This window comes from Loxodonta africana, chromosome 2 (assembly GCF_030014295.1).
Source record: "Loxodonta africana isolate mLoxAfr1 chromosome 2, mLoxAfr1.hap2, whole genome shotgun sequence".
Taxonomy (NCBI): Eukaryota; Metazoa; Chordata; class Mammalia; order Proboscidea; family Elephantidae; genus Loxodonta; species Loxodonta africana.
In genome coordinates, this window is record NC_087343.1 from 225551146 (window position 1) to 225565986 (window position 14841).

A 14841-nucleotide genomic window follows, 5' to 3' on the forward strand; every position below is an offset into this window, starting at 1 on the left:
AGAGCTTGGTGGTGCAGTGGTTAAGAGCTCAGGCTGCTAACAAAAACGTTGGCAGTTCAAATCCACCATTCGCTCCTTGGAAGCCCTCTGGGGCAGCTCTACCCTGTCCTATAGGGTCACTATGAATAGAAGCTACTGTTGCACAGAAGCAAACTCCAAAGGGAGGTGCCGTGAGGTTGTAATTGGGAATGCCCACACACCCCCTCCCCAGTGCGTCCATTCCATTCAGAACACACCGTCCTGGGAGCAGGGCTGAAAGGTTGAGCAACGCAGTTAGGCCACTGAGCCAGGCTGCAGGCACCGGAGGAACTCAGGGAAGAGGAAGGGAGCTCCTGACCCTTCCTTGCTCTTCCTTCCCCTACTCCTTAGGCTGGCCCTGTGGGTGAGGAAGAAGGTCACTTCAGTGAAGGGTGGGGACACATGCTGTCACTGCAGTGGAGGGTAGGGACACAGGTCACTGCAATGGGAGGTACAGATATGTGCTATCACCATGGTGGAGAGTACGGACAGCTTGGAACGGGCAATGTCCATGTTTACGCTCTTTTTGTCTAATATCCTAACCAGGTTGTGATAAACTTGCACTTGAGTGTGCCTTATGAAAGACAAGTCACCCTCTGGCTGTAGGATGTAGGCCTGTGTGTCCAGTGGTGTGGTTGTTTACAGGTCTCTAAATAACAAATGGAGCCCTGGTGGCACAGTGGTTAAGAACGTGTTTGCTAACCAAAGGTCGGCAGTTCAAATCCAAGAGCCGCTCCTTGGAATCCCAATGGGAGAGTTCTGCTGTGTCGTGTAGGGTTGCTATGAGTCAGAATCTACTCGATGGCAACAGGTTTTTTTAGGTAACAAATCACTGTAACCCCCCTGGAGGGCCGTGGATCCCTTCTCTCTGCAGGGCTGGCTGGGCTTAGGAAGGAGGAGCTCTGTGCATCAGGCTGAGCACTTGTCTCCAGAACCTTGCACCTCGGGCCCCGTGCACTTGGGCAGGCCCATGGAAAGGCATCACAGCAGGACCCCTCTACAACAGTGAGGTTTTGGGGGGCCGAACCCTCTTTTCCGTTTTTGTCACCTCCTTATCATTAAACAGAAATGGAGGTGAAACTGGCACCTCGCTCACCCTAAGATGTGTGGAATGAGGTCGCCACTTCCTGCCTGCCTGCGGCTGCCTGTGGATGGGGGCAGGGGTGCTGCGTTTTCTCTCTCCCAGACTGCCTCTCACTCGTTCATAGAGGCTCTCTTTCTTGCAGGCGTATTGCTGCCAAAACTTCAGTACATTTTTGTGCTTAGCTGTCACCTAGTTGTCCTGACTCACTACAAGCCCATGCACAATAGGACTGGACCATCGTGATCCTAGGGTTTTCATCAGCTGATTTTCAGAAGTAGATTGCCAAGCCTTTCTTCCTAGTCCCTCTTAGTCTGAAAGCTCTGCTGAAGCCTGTTCATCATCATGGCAGCGTACGAGCCTCCACTGACAGACAGGTATTAGCTGTGTGTAAGGTACATTGGCCAGGAATCAAACCTAGGTCCCCTGCATTAAATAAAAAAAAAAAACAAACCCAGTGCCGTCGAGTCGATTCCGACTCAGAGCGACCCTAGAGGACAGAGTAGAGCCGCCCCATAGCCTGCACAGAAGGCAAGAATTCTGCTCAACCACCACCTCTGCCCTGTATCAGTCAGGTTAGGGTGTGCTTATCTTTGTGGCGAGTCCCTCGGTGGTTCAAATAGTTAAGGTGTTCGGCTGCTAACTGAAAGGTTGAAGGTTTGAGTCCACCCACAGGTGCCTTGGAAGAAAGACCTGGCAGTCTGCTTCTGAAAAATCAGCCATTGAAAATCCATGGAGCACAATTCTCCTCTGACACACACAGGGTCGCCATGAGTTGGTGTCGACTCAGCAGCAGCTGGTTTTTCCTGTGTGGGTGGAGTTGGCCAGTTGCTGTTGCTTCCATTCAAAATATCCTTTCCTTTACAAAAAGTTACACCCTTATCACCATTTTTTTAAAAGCAAATTTTACTTTGAAGAATTTGGAAACAGTTGGATTCCTGAACTGTGCCACACCCAAGTTGGTGGTGATGCATCTGGAATACCATTCAGGGAGCAGCAAGGCAGGGTCTATAGGAGTTACTGCTTGGGCGACCGCTGCCTTAGACCCTTAGGAGAGACGCCGTCCTCCTGGGCTCAGACTGCTGCTGTGAGAACAGAAGGGCTCTGCAGGGTGGGTGGTGCTTGCCTTGCTGTGCTATAAGGAAGTCCCGTGACTCGATTGCTCAGTTTTCCTCTACTCGCCTCCCCTCGCTGCCTCCTGTGGTTCCAGGAGCTAACTGTGCTTGTTGGCTGGCCTCACCCATAAATCTATGCTCAGCTCAGGAGCCTCAGCACCAGTCCCTGGACAGCTCAGCTAGGGGTCCCATGGCATGTCCAGTGGGTGGAGCTGGTCCTGTCCTTGCCCCACCAGGGCTGGGCTCCTAGATTCTTCTCTGACTCACTGCTCCGTGCAGTGCCAAGCCCACACCCACCTCCAGAAGGGCCCAGGACCACACCATCGGTCTTCCCATCTCTCTTCAGCCCTCCTGAGTGGGGGTCTGCCCTCCATTCCGTCGCAGTGTTTGCAGTCTCAAACATCCTCTAACCAAGCAGGTCCAGCTCTTCGTGTGCCTGTCAGCTGTCCCCATCACTGCGGCCTCTCTCTCTGCTCCCCTCCCTCTGTGCTGCCCCCGGAGCTGATGGCCTGAGAGCTGCCCTGCCCTGAGCCTCTGCCTGCGCTGCCCCCAGGGCCGGCAGTGGTGCCACCCCCACCCCGTCCTGGGCGGTGGGAGGTTGGAGGCCCTGCGCCCCTCACGTGATGGTGGTGAGCAGCTGATGCTTCTGAGCCCAGGCCAGGGCCCCTCCCCTGATACCACTTCACCCAAGCCTGGGTCGGAGCGGGATGAGGGAGCCATAGAAGGTGCTGTGGTGGTTTGAAGATGCTTCGTGTCCAGATAATGATAGGCCCCAAGGGGTAAGTACAGAGAACGGCGAGAAGGATGGCTCGTGTCTTAACTGCACGGAGGGGGCACTTTCAGGGATCACTGTTTCTCAGAGGTGCTCTGTGTCCTTTGCTCTTCCGGAACGCTTCCTCAAGAGCCGTGCAGCCTGTGACAACAGGGTATGACGGAAGTAAGGCTCGTAAATAAAAATTGTCATGACTCCCACCCCCACCCTGTCAAATACCTGAATTCTGAACATCCCCCAAAAGGGTCAGACTAACCCATTTCTAGTCAGGCTTCAAGCTTAACAAAATCCTCCTAAGATGGTAGAGAACAGAAAGCCTCACAGGTTTTTACACCCAAGACATTGTACCATAATAAAGTTTGGAATGGATAAGGGGCATGTGGAAAAGATCAGCCGTGAACAGGGAGAAAGTATTTGAAACACATGTACTGTTAGTAGGATTAGTAGTATCCAGAAAACACAAAGAAGTCTTACAGACTTATAGGAAAAAGACAAAGACCCTATAGACAAATGAGCAAAAGACATGGAAGCACATTTAATGGAGAGGAAACATGAATAGCAAATAACTAAGGGAAACAGATGCTTAACTTCAGTGCAGTTAGAGACACACAAATTGAGATTGCCATGTGATACCATTTTACACTCGATGGGGCTAAAATTAAGTCTGACGATAACAGTGTTTACATCTACAGGGAGTCTTATACAGTGTTGGTGGAAGTGGAAATTGTTGTAACCCCCTTGGAAACAGTGTAGCGTTGTCTAGTAAAGCTGACAGTGAACGCACCCTACCACTCATCAGTCCTAGTCTCTGGGACTGTCCCCCACAGAATTCCTGGGCTTTGGGCACGTATGGAGAGGTACAAGAGTTGCTGGCAGAACTTCCGTTAGAGCCAAGACCAGAACACTCCAAAAGCCCTTGGAAGCCACCAGATAAAGTGTGGCATACCCCACAATGGATTGCTACCCAGAAATCAAAACGAGCCAGAGCTACACATGGCAGTGTGGGGAAATCTTAGATATGAGGCGAGATGGGAAAAGCAAACAACAGAAGACTAAAGTTCAAAAGTATAAAGCTGGATAAGAACTTGTTTAAACCAAACCAAACCCGCAGCCATCGATTTAATTCCTCCTCACAATGATCCCGTGTGTGGACAGAGTAGAACCATGCTCCATAGGGTCTCCAAGGCTGTAACCTTTACGGAAGCAGACTGCCACATCTTTCTCCTATGGAGCAGCTGGTGGGTTTGAATTGCCAACCTTTCAGTTTGCAACCAAGCCCTTTAACCACTGTGCCACCAGAGCTCCAAGGGCAACCCCTCTAAAAAAACCCCACTGCCGTCGAGTCGATTTCGACTCATAGTGACCCTATAGGACAGAGTAGAACTGCCCCATAGCGTTTCCAAGGAGCACCTGGCAGATCTGAACTGCTGACCCTTTGGTTAGCAGCCGTAGCACTTAACCACTTGCCAGCCTTTAGGTTAGTAGTGAGACACAAACCATCTGCGCCACCCAGGGGCCTTGTACTTTGTTTAGGGGTGTAATAGAACTTTTTCTAAGGAAAAACAGTGGTTCTCTCTCAGGGGAGGTGGGGGTGGGTTTGAGGAGGAGCCCTTGGATGTTTGTTTCATAATTTATATGCTTCATAATTTATATATTGTAGGAAAACATATTTTATTAAAAACCCACACAGGAAACCAATGGGACAGCTGAGCCTACCTTGCTGGATTTTTGAAGCAGTGTGTTCGTTTCGTTATGCGAACTGTACTCTATAGGCAGTCACGATTCCTGATAGCATCAATTGAGTAAGAGTGAATTATAGATCGAACAAGGTCTGCTGACTCAAAGAATCATGAAGTCAGAGAGCTGAGTCAGATGAAGGCTGAGAATCTCTGTTGGTATCCAGACCATCTGTGCTGACTAACGCCATTGGGTAGAGGGGCTGTTTGGGAGTGGGTATCAGCTCAGCCTCAGCATCTCACTCATCCAATTCCTTATTCATTCCAAGTGAGACTGTACCCGCACAGTGGAGACATCTAGCATGGCTCTAAGCGCCCTCTGCTGGGCAGCACTGAGAAGCACCCAGCAGCCCCTGTGGAGTATTCTGAGCCAAAAATGCTGAGCCTAAATTAGTGATGAGGAAGCATTCAGATAAACACAGATTGTGGGGAATTCTACAGGACAGCTGCCCTTGACTCTTCAAAACCCTCAGTCAAAAATAGATGGGGGGCAGGGGCTGTTCTAGGTTAAAGGAGAATAAAGAGACGTGCCAGTCAGATGCCCTGTGCAATACTTACTTAGATCCTGGATGGAGAAAAGCCATAAAGGCCATTTGGAGAGCAACTGCAGAAACTGAAACATGGACTGAATATCTGATGGTGGTCTTCTACCAGGGTAGTTAATAGAACGTTGTAATTTTTAGGTGACGTAGGCCGAATGTTTAGGAGTACAGCGTCAGGAAGTGTTCAGCTTAATTTCAAATGAATTTGGAAAAGAAAACTGGGCCTGTGTACCTAGACCAAAAAAACCTGTTGTTTTCTAGTCGACGCAAACTCGTAGCGGTCCTATAGGACAGAGTAGAATTGCCCCAAAGGGTTTCCGAGGCTGTAATCTTTATGGAAGCAGACTGCCACATCTCTCTCCCACAAAGTGGCTGGTGGGTTCAAACCGCCTACTTTTTGGTTAGCAGCCGAGTGCTTAACCACTGCAGCACAGGGCTCTTTTGTGTACACAGTGAGACCTGAAATGAGGAGGGGTGTTCATACCTGATGAATCTGGGAGAAGGTGACCATCCTACTATTCTTCCCACTTTTTGTAGGTTTGACTTTTTTTAATTAAAAGAAGAAAATGTTGCCTGGAATGATGTATAAATTAGAACGTAATCCTGCTAACTTATGAAAGCAAAGCCATCTTTGGAGCAGGTGGGGACTTTCTAGGGGCAGCGACTTTGGCTGCTGTGAGGGGGGTCCCCAGGCCTTCTGCATCTGCCTTCCCCAGTGCGGCCTTAGGCAGCAGTGCCCCCACAAATTTCAGGCAGGAAGAGGGGAAGTAGCGCCAGCTTCAGGTGGGCAGTGGTCTGGGGTGGGGCAGAGCACAATGAAGGAAGCTCTGAGCTTAACGAGGCGCCCCATGTTTACCTAAGGAGTAATGGATATTTACTGAACATCTCCCGGGCCAGGGGGCAGTGGCCGTGCTGGCAGCCTGATTCTGGGGCCCCCACCTGTGTTTCGCTCATCAAGGGGCACAGGTGCCTATACTGAGCGTGTCTGAGGGGCCATGAGAGTGTGCTCAGCAGCTCTCCCAACCACACCCGTTTCTCACTGTGTGAGTAGCAGGTGTCACCTCTCCCAGGGTGCCAGTCTGCAGGGTTCCCAGGGTGGGCCTGGGCCCTGGGCCGTCACTCTGCCGGCCCTACAACTGCAGGGTGGGGTCACTGCTCCTGATTGTCTCCCTGTGTACATGGGGCATCACAGGGCAGCTCCATAGGACAAACACAACAAGCAAGAGCATGGCCGGCACTTCTGCAGCGAGAAACGGGTGCAGGAAGAAGGGGAGGAACCGCGGAAGGTTCTGGGGGCTCGTTCCTTCCTGTTATCAACCAAAACCGAAATCTTGTAGTTTAAAAAATGCATAGTGGCTTGGGAATTAAAACACACCAGCTGAGGTATCGTGGATCTGTTTTTATATAGATTTTGTGCACAGTTTTGGCCTTTTAAATGAGATGCTTAAAAAAAGAAGAAAAAGTTATCCATATTTTGTCTTTACCTAGAGATAAACATTACTGATATTTTGATATATTTTTCCTAGTCCTTTTTTTTTTCTTTCTTTCAGGTATGCGTGGGAGTGCGTGTGTGTCTTTCGGTCTTTGAGTGTGTGTGTGTGTGTGCGCGCGCGTGTGTGTCTGCCCTGGTTTGTGTGTGAGTCTGTGTGTGTGTGATTCTGTGTGTGTGTCTCCGTGTCTGGTGAGTGTGTCTGTGTGTGTTTTGCATGGGTGTGTGTGTGTGGTGTGTATTGTGTATGGTGTGTACTGTGTGTGTGCCTGTGTCTGTGTGTGTGGGATGTGTATATGGACGATATGTGTATGTCTCTTCACGTCTAAATGTATATATTTTCAGAAGAAAAAGGCATCCCGCATAAGGAGGGTCTAAACCCTGCCATCACGGCCGTAGATCCAGGCCTGGAATTGCGGGAAGTCCGCGGTCTCTGGTCCCCAGGCCCCCTGGCACAGCCCTGAGTGTGTCTCCCGCCCTTTCCAGGACAGCTGTTCTCAGTGAAGGACCTTGCACTCGCTACTGAGTAGTGACCATGGGCCTGCTCGCGTTCCTGAAGACCCAGTTCGCTGTGCACCTTGTCATCGGGTTCGTCTTCGTGGTGAGCGGGCTCACCATCAATTTCATCCAACTCTGCACGCTGATCCTCTGGCCTGTCAACAAGCAGCTGTACCGCCGGCTAAACTGTCGCCTCGCCTACTCGCTGTGGAGCCGTGAGTACCGCCCCGAGCTGCAGCACCGCTCGGAAGGGGGGCCCTGGCAGTAGTGAGGGGCAGCGCCTTTCCCGCGAGAGTACCTGCAGAGTAAGCCAGTTCCACACTTGCTGACACACCGGGGTCCTGGAGAGGGAAGCAGGCATGCTTGGGAGGACCGATATGCAGGCCGTCTGCGAGGGCTCGCGTCCTGACGCTGGGGACCTGAGGAACCGCTCAAGAGGGCTGCCCAATAGACAAGTGAAAAGATGCTCAACCCCAAACTGCCCACCGGGTCAAACCACATGCAGCTCCAGCACAGGACTGTTTTGACCCACAGAAATGGCAGTTTCATGTGGTTAAACGTGATGTGTGCTTTCGGATATTTAAAACATAAAGTAGAGAGAATAAACTCAGTTCACTGTCTCCTGACGTCAACAGTTATTGCTACATAGTCAATCTTGTTTTACCTGCATACCCAGCCACCCCCAGCCCCAGATTATTCTGCACCAAACCCCAGATGGCAGGGCATTTTATTTGTAAACATCTCAGTTTGCATCCCTAAAGGAAAAGTGCTCTGATGTCACTCTGACTGTATATGTGTGTTTCTATCTATATGTGCTTGTGTTTGTGTGTATGTATACATACAAAATCAATTTTTACTTGTAAGATCGACAGAGATTTAAAAACTTAATAACACCCACTGTATAGGAGTCCCTCGATGGCACAAACGGTTAAGCGCATGACTATGAGCTGAAAAGTTGGCAGTTGGAACCCACCCAGAGGTGCCTAGGAAGAAAGGCCTGGCAATCTGCTTCTGAAAGGTCACAGCCCTACGGGGCACAGTTGGGCCGCCATGAGTTGGAATTGGTGGCAACTAACAACAATACCTACTGTTGACCCTGATGAACTGGCACACTCAGTGGATTGGTGAGTGTAGAAAGAGGGACATCTTTTGGCAGTAGCTTGGCATGGTAGTTAAGGACTACGGCTGCTAACCAAAGTTTGGCAGTTCAAAATCCACCAGGCGCTCCTTGGAAACTCTATGGGGCGGTTCTGCCCTGTCCTATAGGATCACTATGAGTCAGAATCGACTCGACAGCAACAGGTTTCGTTTGGCTTGTCAATGATTTATATGGTTATAACTTTGACCCAGTGATTCCACGAAATAAAAATGTAACCTAGAGAGATAGCTACAAAACGACATATATACCTATAGCGTATTCCTTTAATCAGTTTTATATTAGAACACTGGCAGCAACCTAAAACCCCATTAATGGGACTAATTAAATTATGGTATACCCATAAAAAATACAATGGGATTATATGCAGCTATTAAAATGAAAAAAAAAATTTTTTTTTATTAAAATGAGAACAATCTCTGTTTATAGATACAGAACCATCTTCAAAATACATTTTTTTAAAATTGTGCTTCAGGTGAAAGTTTACAGCTCAGTTAATTTCTCATATAAAAATTTATACACATACTGCTATGTGGCATGAGTTGCAGTCCCTATAATGTGACAACACACTCCCCCTTTCCAACCTGGATTGACTGTGTCCTTCCAACCAGCTCCTGTTCCTCCCTGCCTTCTCATTCCACCTCCAGACAGGAGCCACCCATTTAGCCTTGTGTATCTGATTGAACTAAGAAGCACACTCTTCACGAGTATTATTGTCTGTTTCATAGTCCAGCCTAATCTTCGTCTGTAGAGTGGGCTTTGGGAGTGGTTTTAGTTCTAGGTTCATAAAGTATCCAGGGGCCATAGTTTTGGGGGTTCCTCTAGGCTCTGTCAGACCATTAAGTCTGGTCTTTTTACGTGAATTTGAGTTCTGCTGTGCATTTTCTCCCACTCCATCTGGGACTTTCTGTTGTGTTCCCTGGGCACCATCTAGTTCTTCTGGTCTCAGACCAACGGAGTCTCTGGCTTATGTGGCCCTTTTGTCTCTGGGGCTAATATTTCCCTTGTATCTTTGGTGTTCATTCTCCTTTGCTCCAAGTGGGTTGGGACCAATTGATGCATCTTAGATGGCTGCTCGTAAGCTTTTAAGACCCCAGACACCACTCACCAAAGTGGGATGCAGAATGTTTTCTTAATAAACTTTGTTATGCCAGTTGACCTAGATGTCCCCTGAAACAATGGTCCCCAGGCCCCAGCCCCAGCTACTCTGTCCCTCAGCATGTTCAGATGTGTTCAGGAAGCTTCTCAGTTTTTGCTTCGGTCCGGGTGTACTGACTTCCCCTGTATTGTGTGTTGTCCTTTCCTTCATCTAAGATGATTCTTGTCTACTGTCTAGTTAGTGAATTCCCCTCTTCCTCCCTCCCCACCCTCATAACCATAAAAGAATGCTTTCTTCTGTTTTTAAACCTTTTGTTGAGTTCTTATAATAGTGGCCTCATACAGTATTTGTCCTTTTGCGACTAATTTCACTCAGCATAATGCCCTCCAGATTCATCCATGTTGTAAAATGCTTCACGTATTCATTGTTGTTTTTTATTCCATTGTGTGAATATACCATCGTTTGTTTATCCATTCATCTGTTGATGGGCACCTACGTTGTTTCCATCTTTTTGGTATTGTGAACAGTGCTGCAATGAATATGGGTGTGTATGTTATCTATTCATGTGATGGCTCTTATTTCTCTAGGATGTATTCCAAGGAGTGGGATTGCTGGATTATATGGTACTTTTCTTTCTAGCTTTTTAAGGAAGCGCCAAATCGTTTTCCAAAGTGGTTATACCCTTTTACATTCCTACTAGCAATGCACAAGTGTTTCAGTCTCTCCACAACCTCTCCAATATTTATTTTGTGTGTTTTTTTGAATTAGTGCAAGCCTTATTGGGATGAGATGGTTTTTCACTGTAGTTTTGATTTGCATTTCTCTAGTGGCCAATGATTCTGAGCATTTCCTTATGTATCTGTTAGCCACCTGAATGTCTTCTTTGGTGAAGTGTCTGTTCGTATCCTTTGCCTGTTTTTTAATTGGGTTGTTCGTCTTTTTGTTGTTGAGGCTTTGCAATATTTTATAGATTTTAGAGATTAGACCTTATCGGATATGTCATACCCCCAAATTTTTCCCCAGTGTGTGCGTTCTCTTTTTACTGTTTTGGTGAAGTCTTTTGAAGAGCGTAAGTTTTGATTTTTAGGAGCTCCCAGTTATCTAGTTTCTCTTCTGGTGTTTTTGCATTGTTACTTATGGTTTGTGTACGATTTATGCCATGTATTAGGGCTCCTAGCATTGTCCCTACTTTTTCTTCCATGATTTTTCAAAATACAGTTTTAAGTAAAAAAGGAAGGTATATAACAACATACATAACATGCTACCATTTTTTTATTATGTGTGCAGAGTGTATGTACGTATTTGTGTATTTATGTACATGTACAGAAAATCCTGGAAAAATGCACAGGAAAACAAAATAGTGATGATATTCAGGGAGTGAGGAAAAAGGAGGACTTTTCATTTCATACAGTCGTGCTATTTAAATGTTTTTACATGACAATGTATTTCTTTTATGATAAACAGAAAATAGAACACATTTTATTTTAAATGGGAAATTGTGGCTGTGTATACTTATGAGTCCATTATCCCCTCCCAGTTCAGGAGCAGTGTAGGAGAACGCTGCTAAAAAGGCTGTTTAGGTCCATAAGGCTATTTGCGTGTAATTCCCTGTTGTCCTTAAAGAGACAATAACCTAGCCCTTAGTTTTAGGCTTGTCTTAAACATATAATAGTTTAAGTTCCTGAACATGGCCCTGTCCTTTCCAGGACAGTTGTTGTCTGTTTTCTTTTCTCTCTTTCAAAAGAAAAGGCTGCTGCTTTTTTGTAGGAAAGGAGAATTAGAAATCCTGTAGTATAAGATAGATAAATGAGTTATTCATGACTATAACTGGGTAAGATTAATGCATACAAAAAGGAAACTATTAATTAATAAAAGCTAAATTATATAGACTCCCACTTTCAGCAGTATTTTTTAGAGTCCTCTATTTTTTTTTTTATTACATCAAAAGCTACATTCCAGACTTTTTAATGCATTACTGAATTCACAGTAAGTAAAGGAAATCTCTCAGGCTCCTCCTCAACCCCTTCAGATAAAAAAAGGGAAGAGCCTGATAGAAATAGAGTATCAACATTGCCTGCCGGGAGCCTCAACCTTGGCCAGCTCTAGTAGAGGAAGCTGAATCTAAACCAGGATTTTCATAGATGGCTTAAGTGGAGTCAGGTTAGCAGCACCCCTTAGGTTTCCACAGAGGCAAAGAGAAACACACTCTGGGAGAGAACATCTCTAATTTAGGCCCAAAGAATCCCACAGATTAAGATCAATCAAATGTGAACTCATAGTCAAAATAAAACACATATACAGCAATAGATTCAGACGAAAGACTACCAGAAGTGACCAGATTTGGAAAAAAACAAAAAACAAACAGAATGTCTATAAATAGAATTTGGAGCTGGAGAACTTTTTTAAGTAAATTTTTAAATTTAATGAATAAATTTTACATTAGATTTGACACAGTTAAAGATAGGATTTGCGAATTGGACATAAATATGAAGAAATAATCAAAAGTAGCCAAGAGTGACAAAAACAAGGAGATGAAAAATATAGGAATTAAAGATACAAGGATAGAATGAGAAAGTCTATAGAACAGTTTTCAAACTCCTGTTTCAAAATGAGAAAATAAAAGAGAAACAACATTGGAAGAGATGATGACTGAGAATATTCCTGAATTTTTGAAAATCATGATTTCGCAGATATAGAAGAAAATGTATATCGAGCAGGATAAATAAACAGAAACTCACACCTAGACACATCATAGTGAAATCACAAACCACCAGAAGACAAAGAGAAGATCTTAAAAATACCCAGGGAGAAAAGTTAGAGTGCCTACAGATGACTGACAGACTGACAGAAGACTTCACACAACAATAGGAGCCAGAAGGCAGTGGAATATCTTCCCCGTGCTGAGAGAATCAACTTAGAATTTTATACCCAGCAAAATAATCTTGCAAGAATTAGAACAAAATACAAACATCTTTAGGTAGACGGAAATTGAGAGCATTCTTCATCCACCAATCCTAAAAAAAAATTTTTAAAGGATGTACTTTAGTAAGAACAAATGCAATAATAAAAATAGGGTCAGAGTTGCAGGAGAGAATGGCAGCCAAAGAAATTAGTGAACAAGTAAATTTAAACGATCATATATAATAATAATAATGCCCAAAATCAAGTGTAGATGTATTGCAGTTTTAAAAGTAAAAGTCAGAACTTTAAAAACTCATAAAAGAGAATATAGGAAAGTAGTCTGATACCCTCAGAAGTTAGGAAAGATTTCTTGAAACTCACAAACACCATTGTGTGAATTTTCACTTGGTTCTGGTTAAAAACGAACAAACAAAAAAATACGAACATTGTGGAAATGGCCAATTTTCTGTTACCTATGTACTTACCGCAATTGAAAAAAAACTATAAAAGACTTTTGGGGAGTAATTGAGATTACTTATGGTCTAGGTATTAGAAGATACTAGGGAATTTTTTAACTTTTTGGTGTGGTGAAGATACTAGAAGCAGAAAAGGCCTTTATTCTTAGGAGATGAACTTTGAAGGGGATAAAATGTCATGTTTGCAACTTCCTCTGAAATGGCTCCTCACACACACAGCAGAGAGGACACATCTGTGGTGCTCACTGTAATACTCTTTCTACTTTTTGAATATTTTAATATTTTCATAATTAAATGAGAAAAAAAATAACTTTTTTCTAACCTGAACTTGGCATCTTCGTAGCACAGCTGCGCACCCGTACACAGGTCCATTTTTCTAGAACTAATGACTCCATGGAGCCCTGGTGGTGTAGTGTTTAAGAGCTACGGCTGCTGACCAAAAGGTCAGCAGTTCACATCCACCAGGCACCCCTTGGAAACCCTGTGGGGCAGCTCCCCTCTGTCCTATAGGGGCGCTATGACTTGGAATTAACTCGATGGCAAATTTTTCTTTTTTTTAAATGGGAATGGCTCCATATGTGAAAAAACTACTCAAATATTTTGGAAGAATGTGATTGCTTCTGGGGGAAAAGATGATTTTTGTCAGACTTTAAATATTACAAAATTTCACATTTGCTTACTTAAGAGACTGACTTCCCTGCCAGGGGTATTTATAAGTTTCCTGCTGTAACAGCGTACCACAAGCTGGTGGCTTACAACAAAAGTCTATTCTTTCACAGTTATGGAGGTCAGAAGTCCTAAATCAAGGTGCCTGCAGGGCCATGCTCCTTCCAGAGACTCTGGGGGAAGAATCTCTCCTTGCCCTTTTCAGCTTGTGGTGGCTCCAGGCATTCTTTGGTTTGTGGCTACGTCACTCCTCCAGTCTCTGCTCCATCTTCTCATAGTCATCTTCCCTACGTCTGTGTCTTCTCTTCTTCTGTCTCTCACGAGAACACTTGTCATTGGATTTAGGGTCCACTGCGATAATCCAGGATGATCTCATCTCAGAATCCTTAGCTTAATTACAACTGTGAAGATCCTTTTTCCAATTAAGGTCACAGTCACAGGACGAGGTTAGGATGTGGGCCTAGCTCTTCCAGGGCCTCCATTCAGCCCACCGCAGGTGTATAATCTCATGTGCAGGTTAGTCGCGTCTGCTGTCCTTTATCCCCAATTCTAAAATTCCGAAGTTCTGAAAGTAGATTTTCATAAATTTGGTGTAGACTTATTCAGTAGTGGAACCTAACCTGAACTGGTGTGCTTGTCGGCTTATAGTTGGTGTCCCTCTTGGTCTGACTCCCCCTATATTTTGCTGCAGAAATACTGATAGGTGATGGTGGTGTGCTGCCCCTGCTTCCCCTGCAGTGGCTTTGTCGTGTATGGCAAATTGTACTGATGGCCCTTCTAAGATTGGAGAAACTTGCCTTCAGAGGATGGTGGGTACCAGACTGTGATCCTACACTAAACATTTTAGATAAGAAAGCAACAGAAAACCATTCCCCATTTTAGGTGAGATAGAGGTACACAGCTGGATAAGAGAAGAGTCAGTGGGTTCTTTTCTGGTTAAAATAATGTGGAAGGGACAGAGGAAGGTGTCAGGAACAGGCACAGACACACAGAAAAGCACCGCCTTCTCTTATTGACTGTGAGGCCATGTGACCTAGTGAATTTGGGGAGGTTCTCTTCTCCACTTAAGTTTCCTTCTTTAAATATACCTCCCTACCTACCCATTGCCATTGAGTCAATTCTGACTCTCAGTGACCCTACAGGACAGGGTAGAACTGCCCCACAGGGTTTCCAAGGAGTGCCTGGTAGATCCCAACTGCTGACCTTTTGGTTAGCAGCCATAGCTCTTAACCACTACACCACCAGGGTCTCCTTCTTTAAATATACTAGTAGGAAAAACCAAAAAACCAAGC

At 45.4% G+C, this 14841-nt stretch overlaps 1 protein-coding gene across 8 annotated transcripts in view; it reads left to right on the plus strand.

Moving 5' to 3' along the window:
- AGPAT3 (1-acylglycerol-3-phosphate O-acyltransferase 3) overlaps positions 1–14841 on the plus strand; it is a 134179-nt gene that overhangs the window by 103507 nt on the left and 15831 nt on the right. For 4 of the 8 annotated variants that reach the window (XM_064279518.1, XM_064279524.1, XM_064279521.1 and 1 more), the window contains one exon: positions 7240–7466. The exons of 2 other annotated variants lie outside the window; for them this stretch is intronic. In XM_064279518.1, coding sequence (XP_064135588.1) covers positions 7289–7466 — 178 coding nt within the window. In that variant the 5' untranslated portion in view covers positions 7240–7288. Of the gene's footprint in view, positions 1–7239; positions 7467–14240; positions 14359–14841 lie in introns of those variants that run through there. 2 more of the 8 variants (XM_023559142.2, XM_064279522.1) reach the window with 2 other exon arrangements.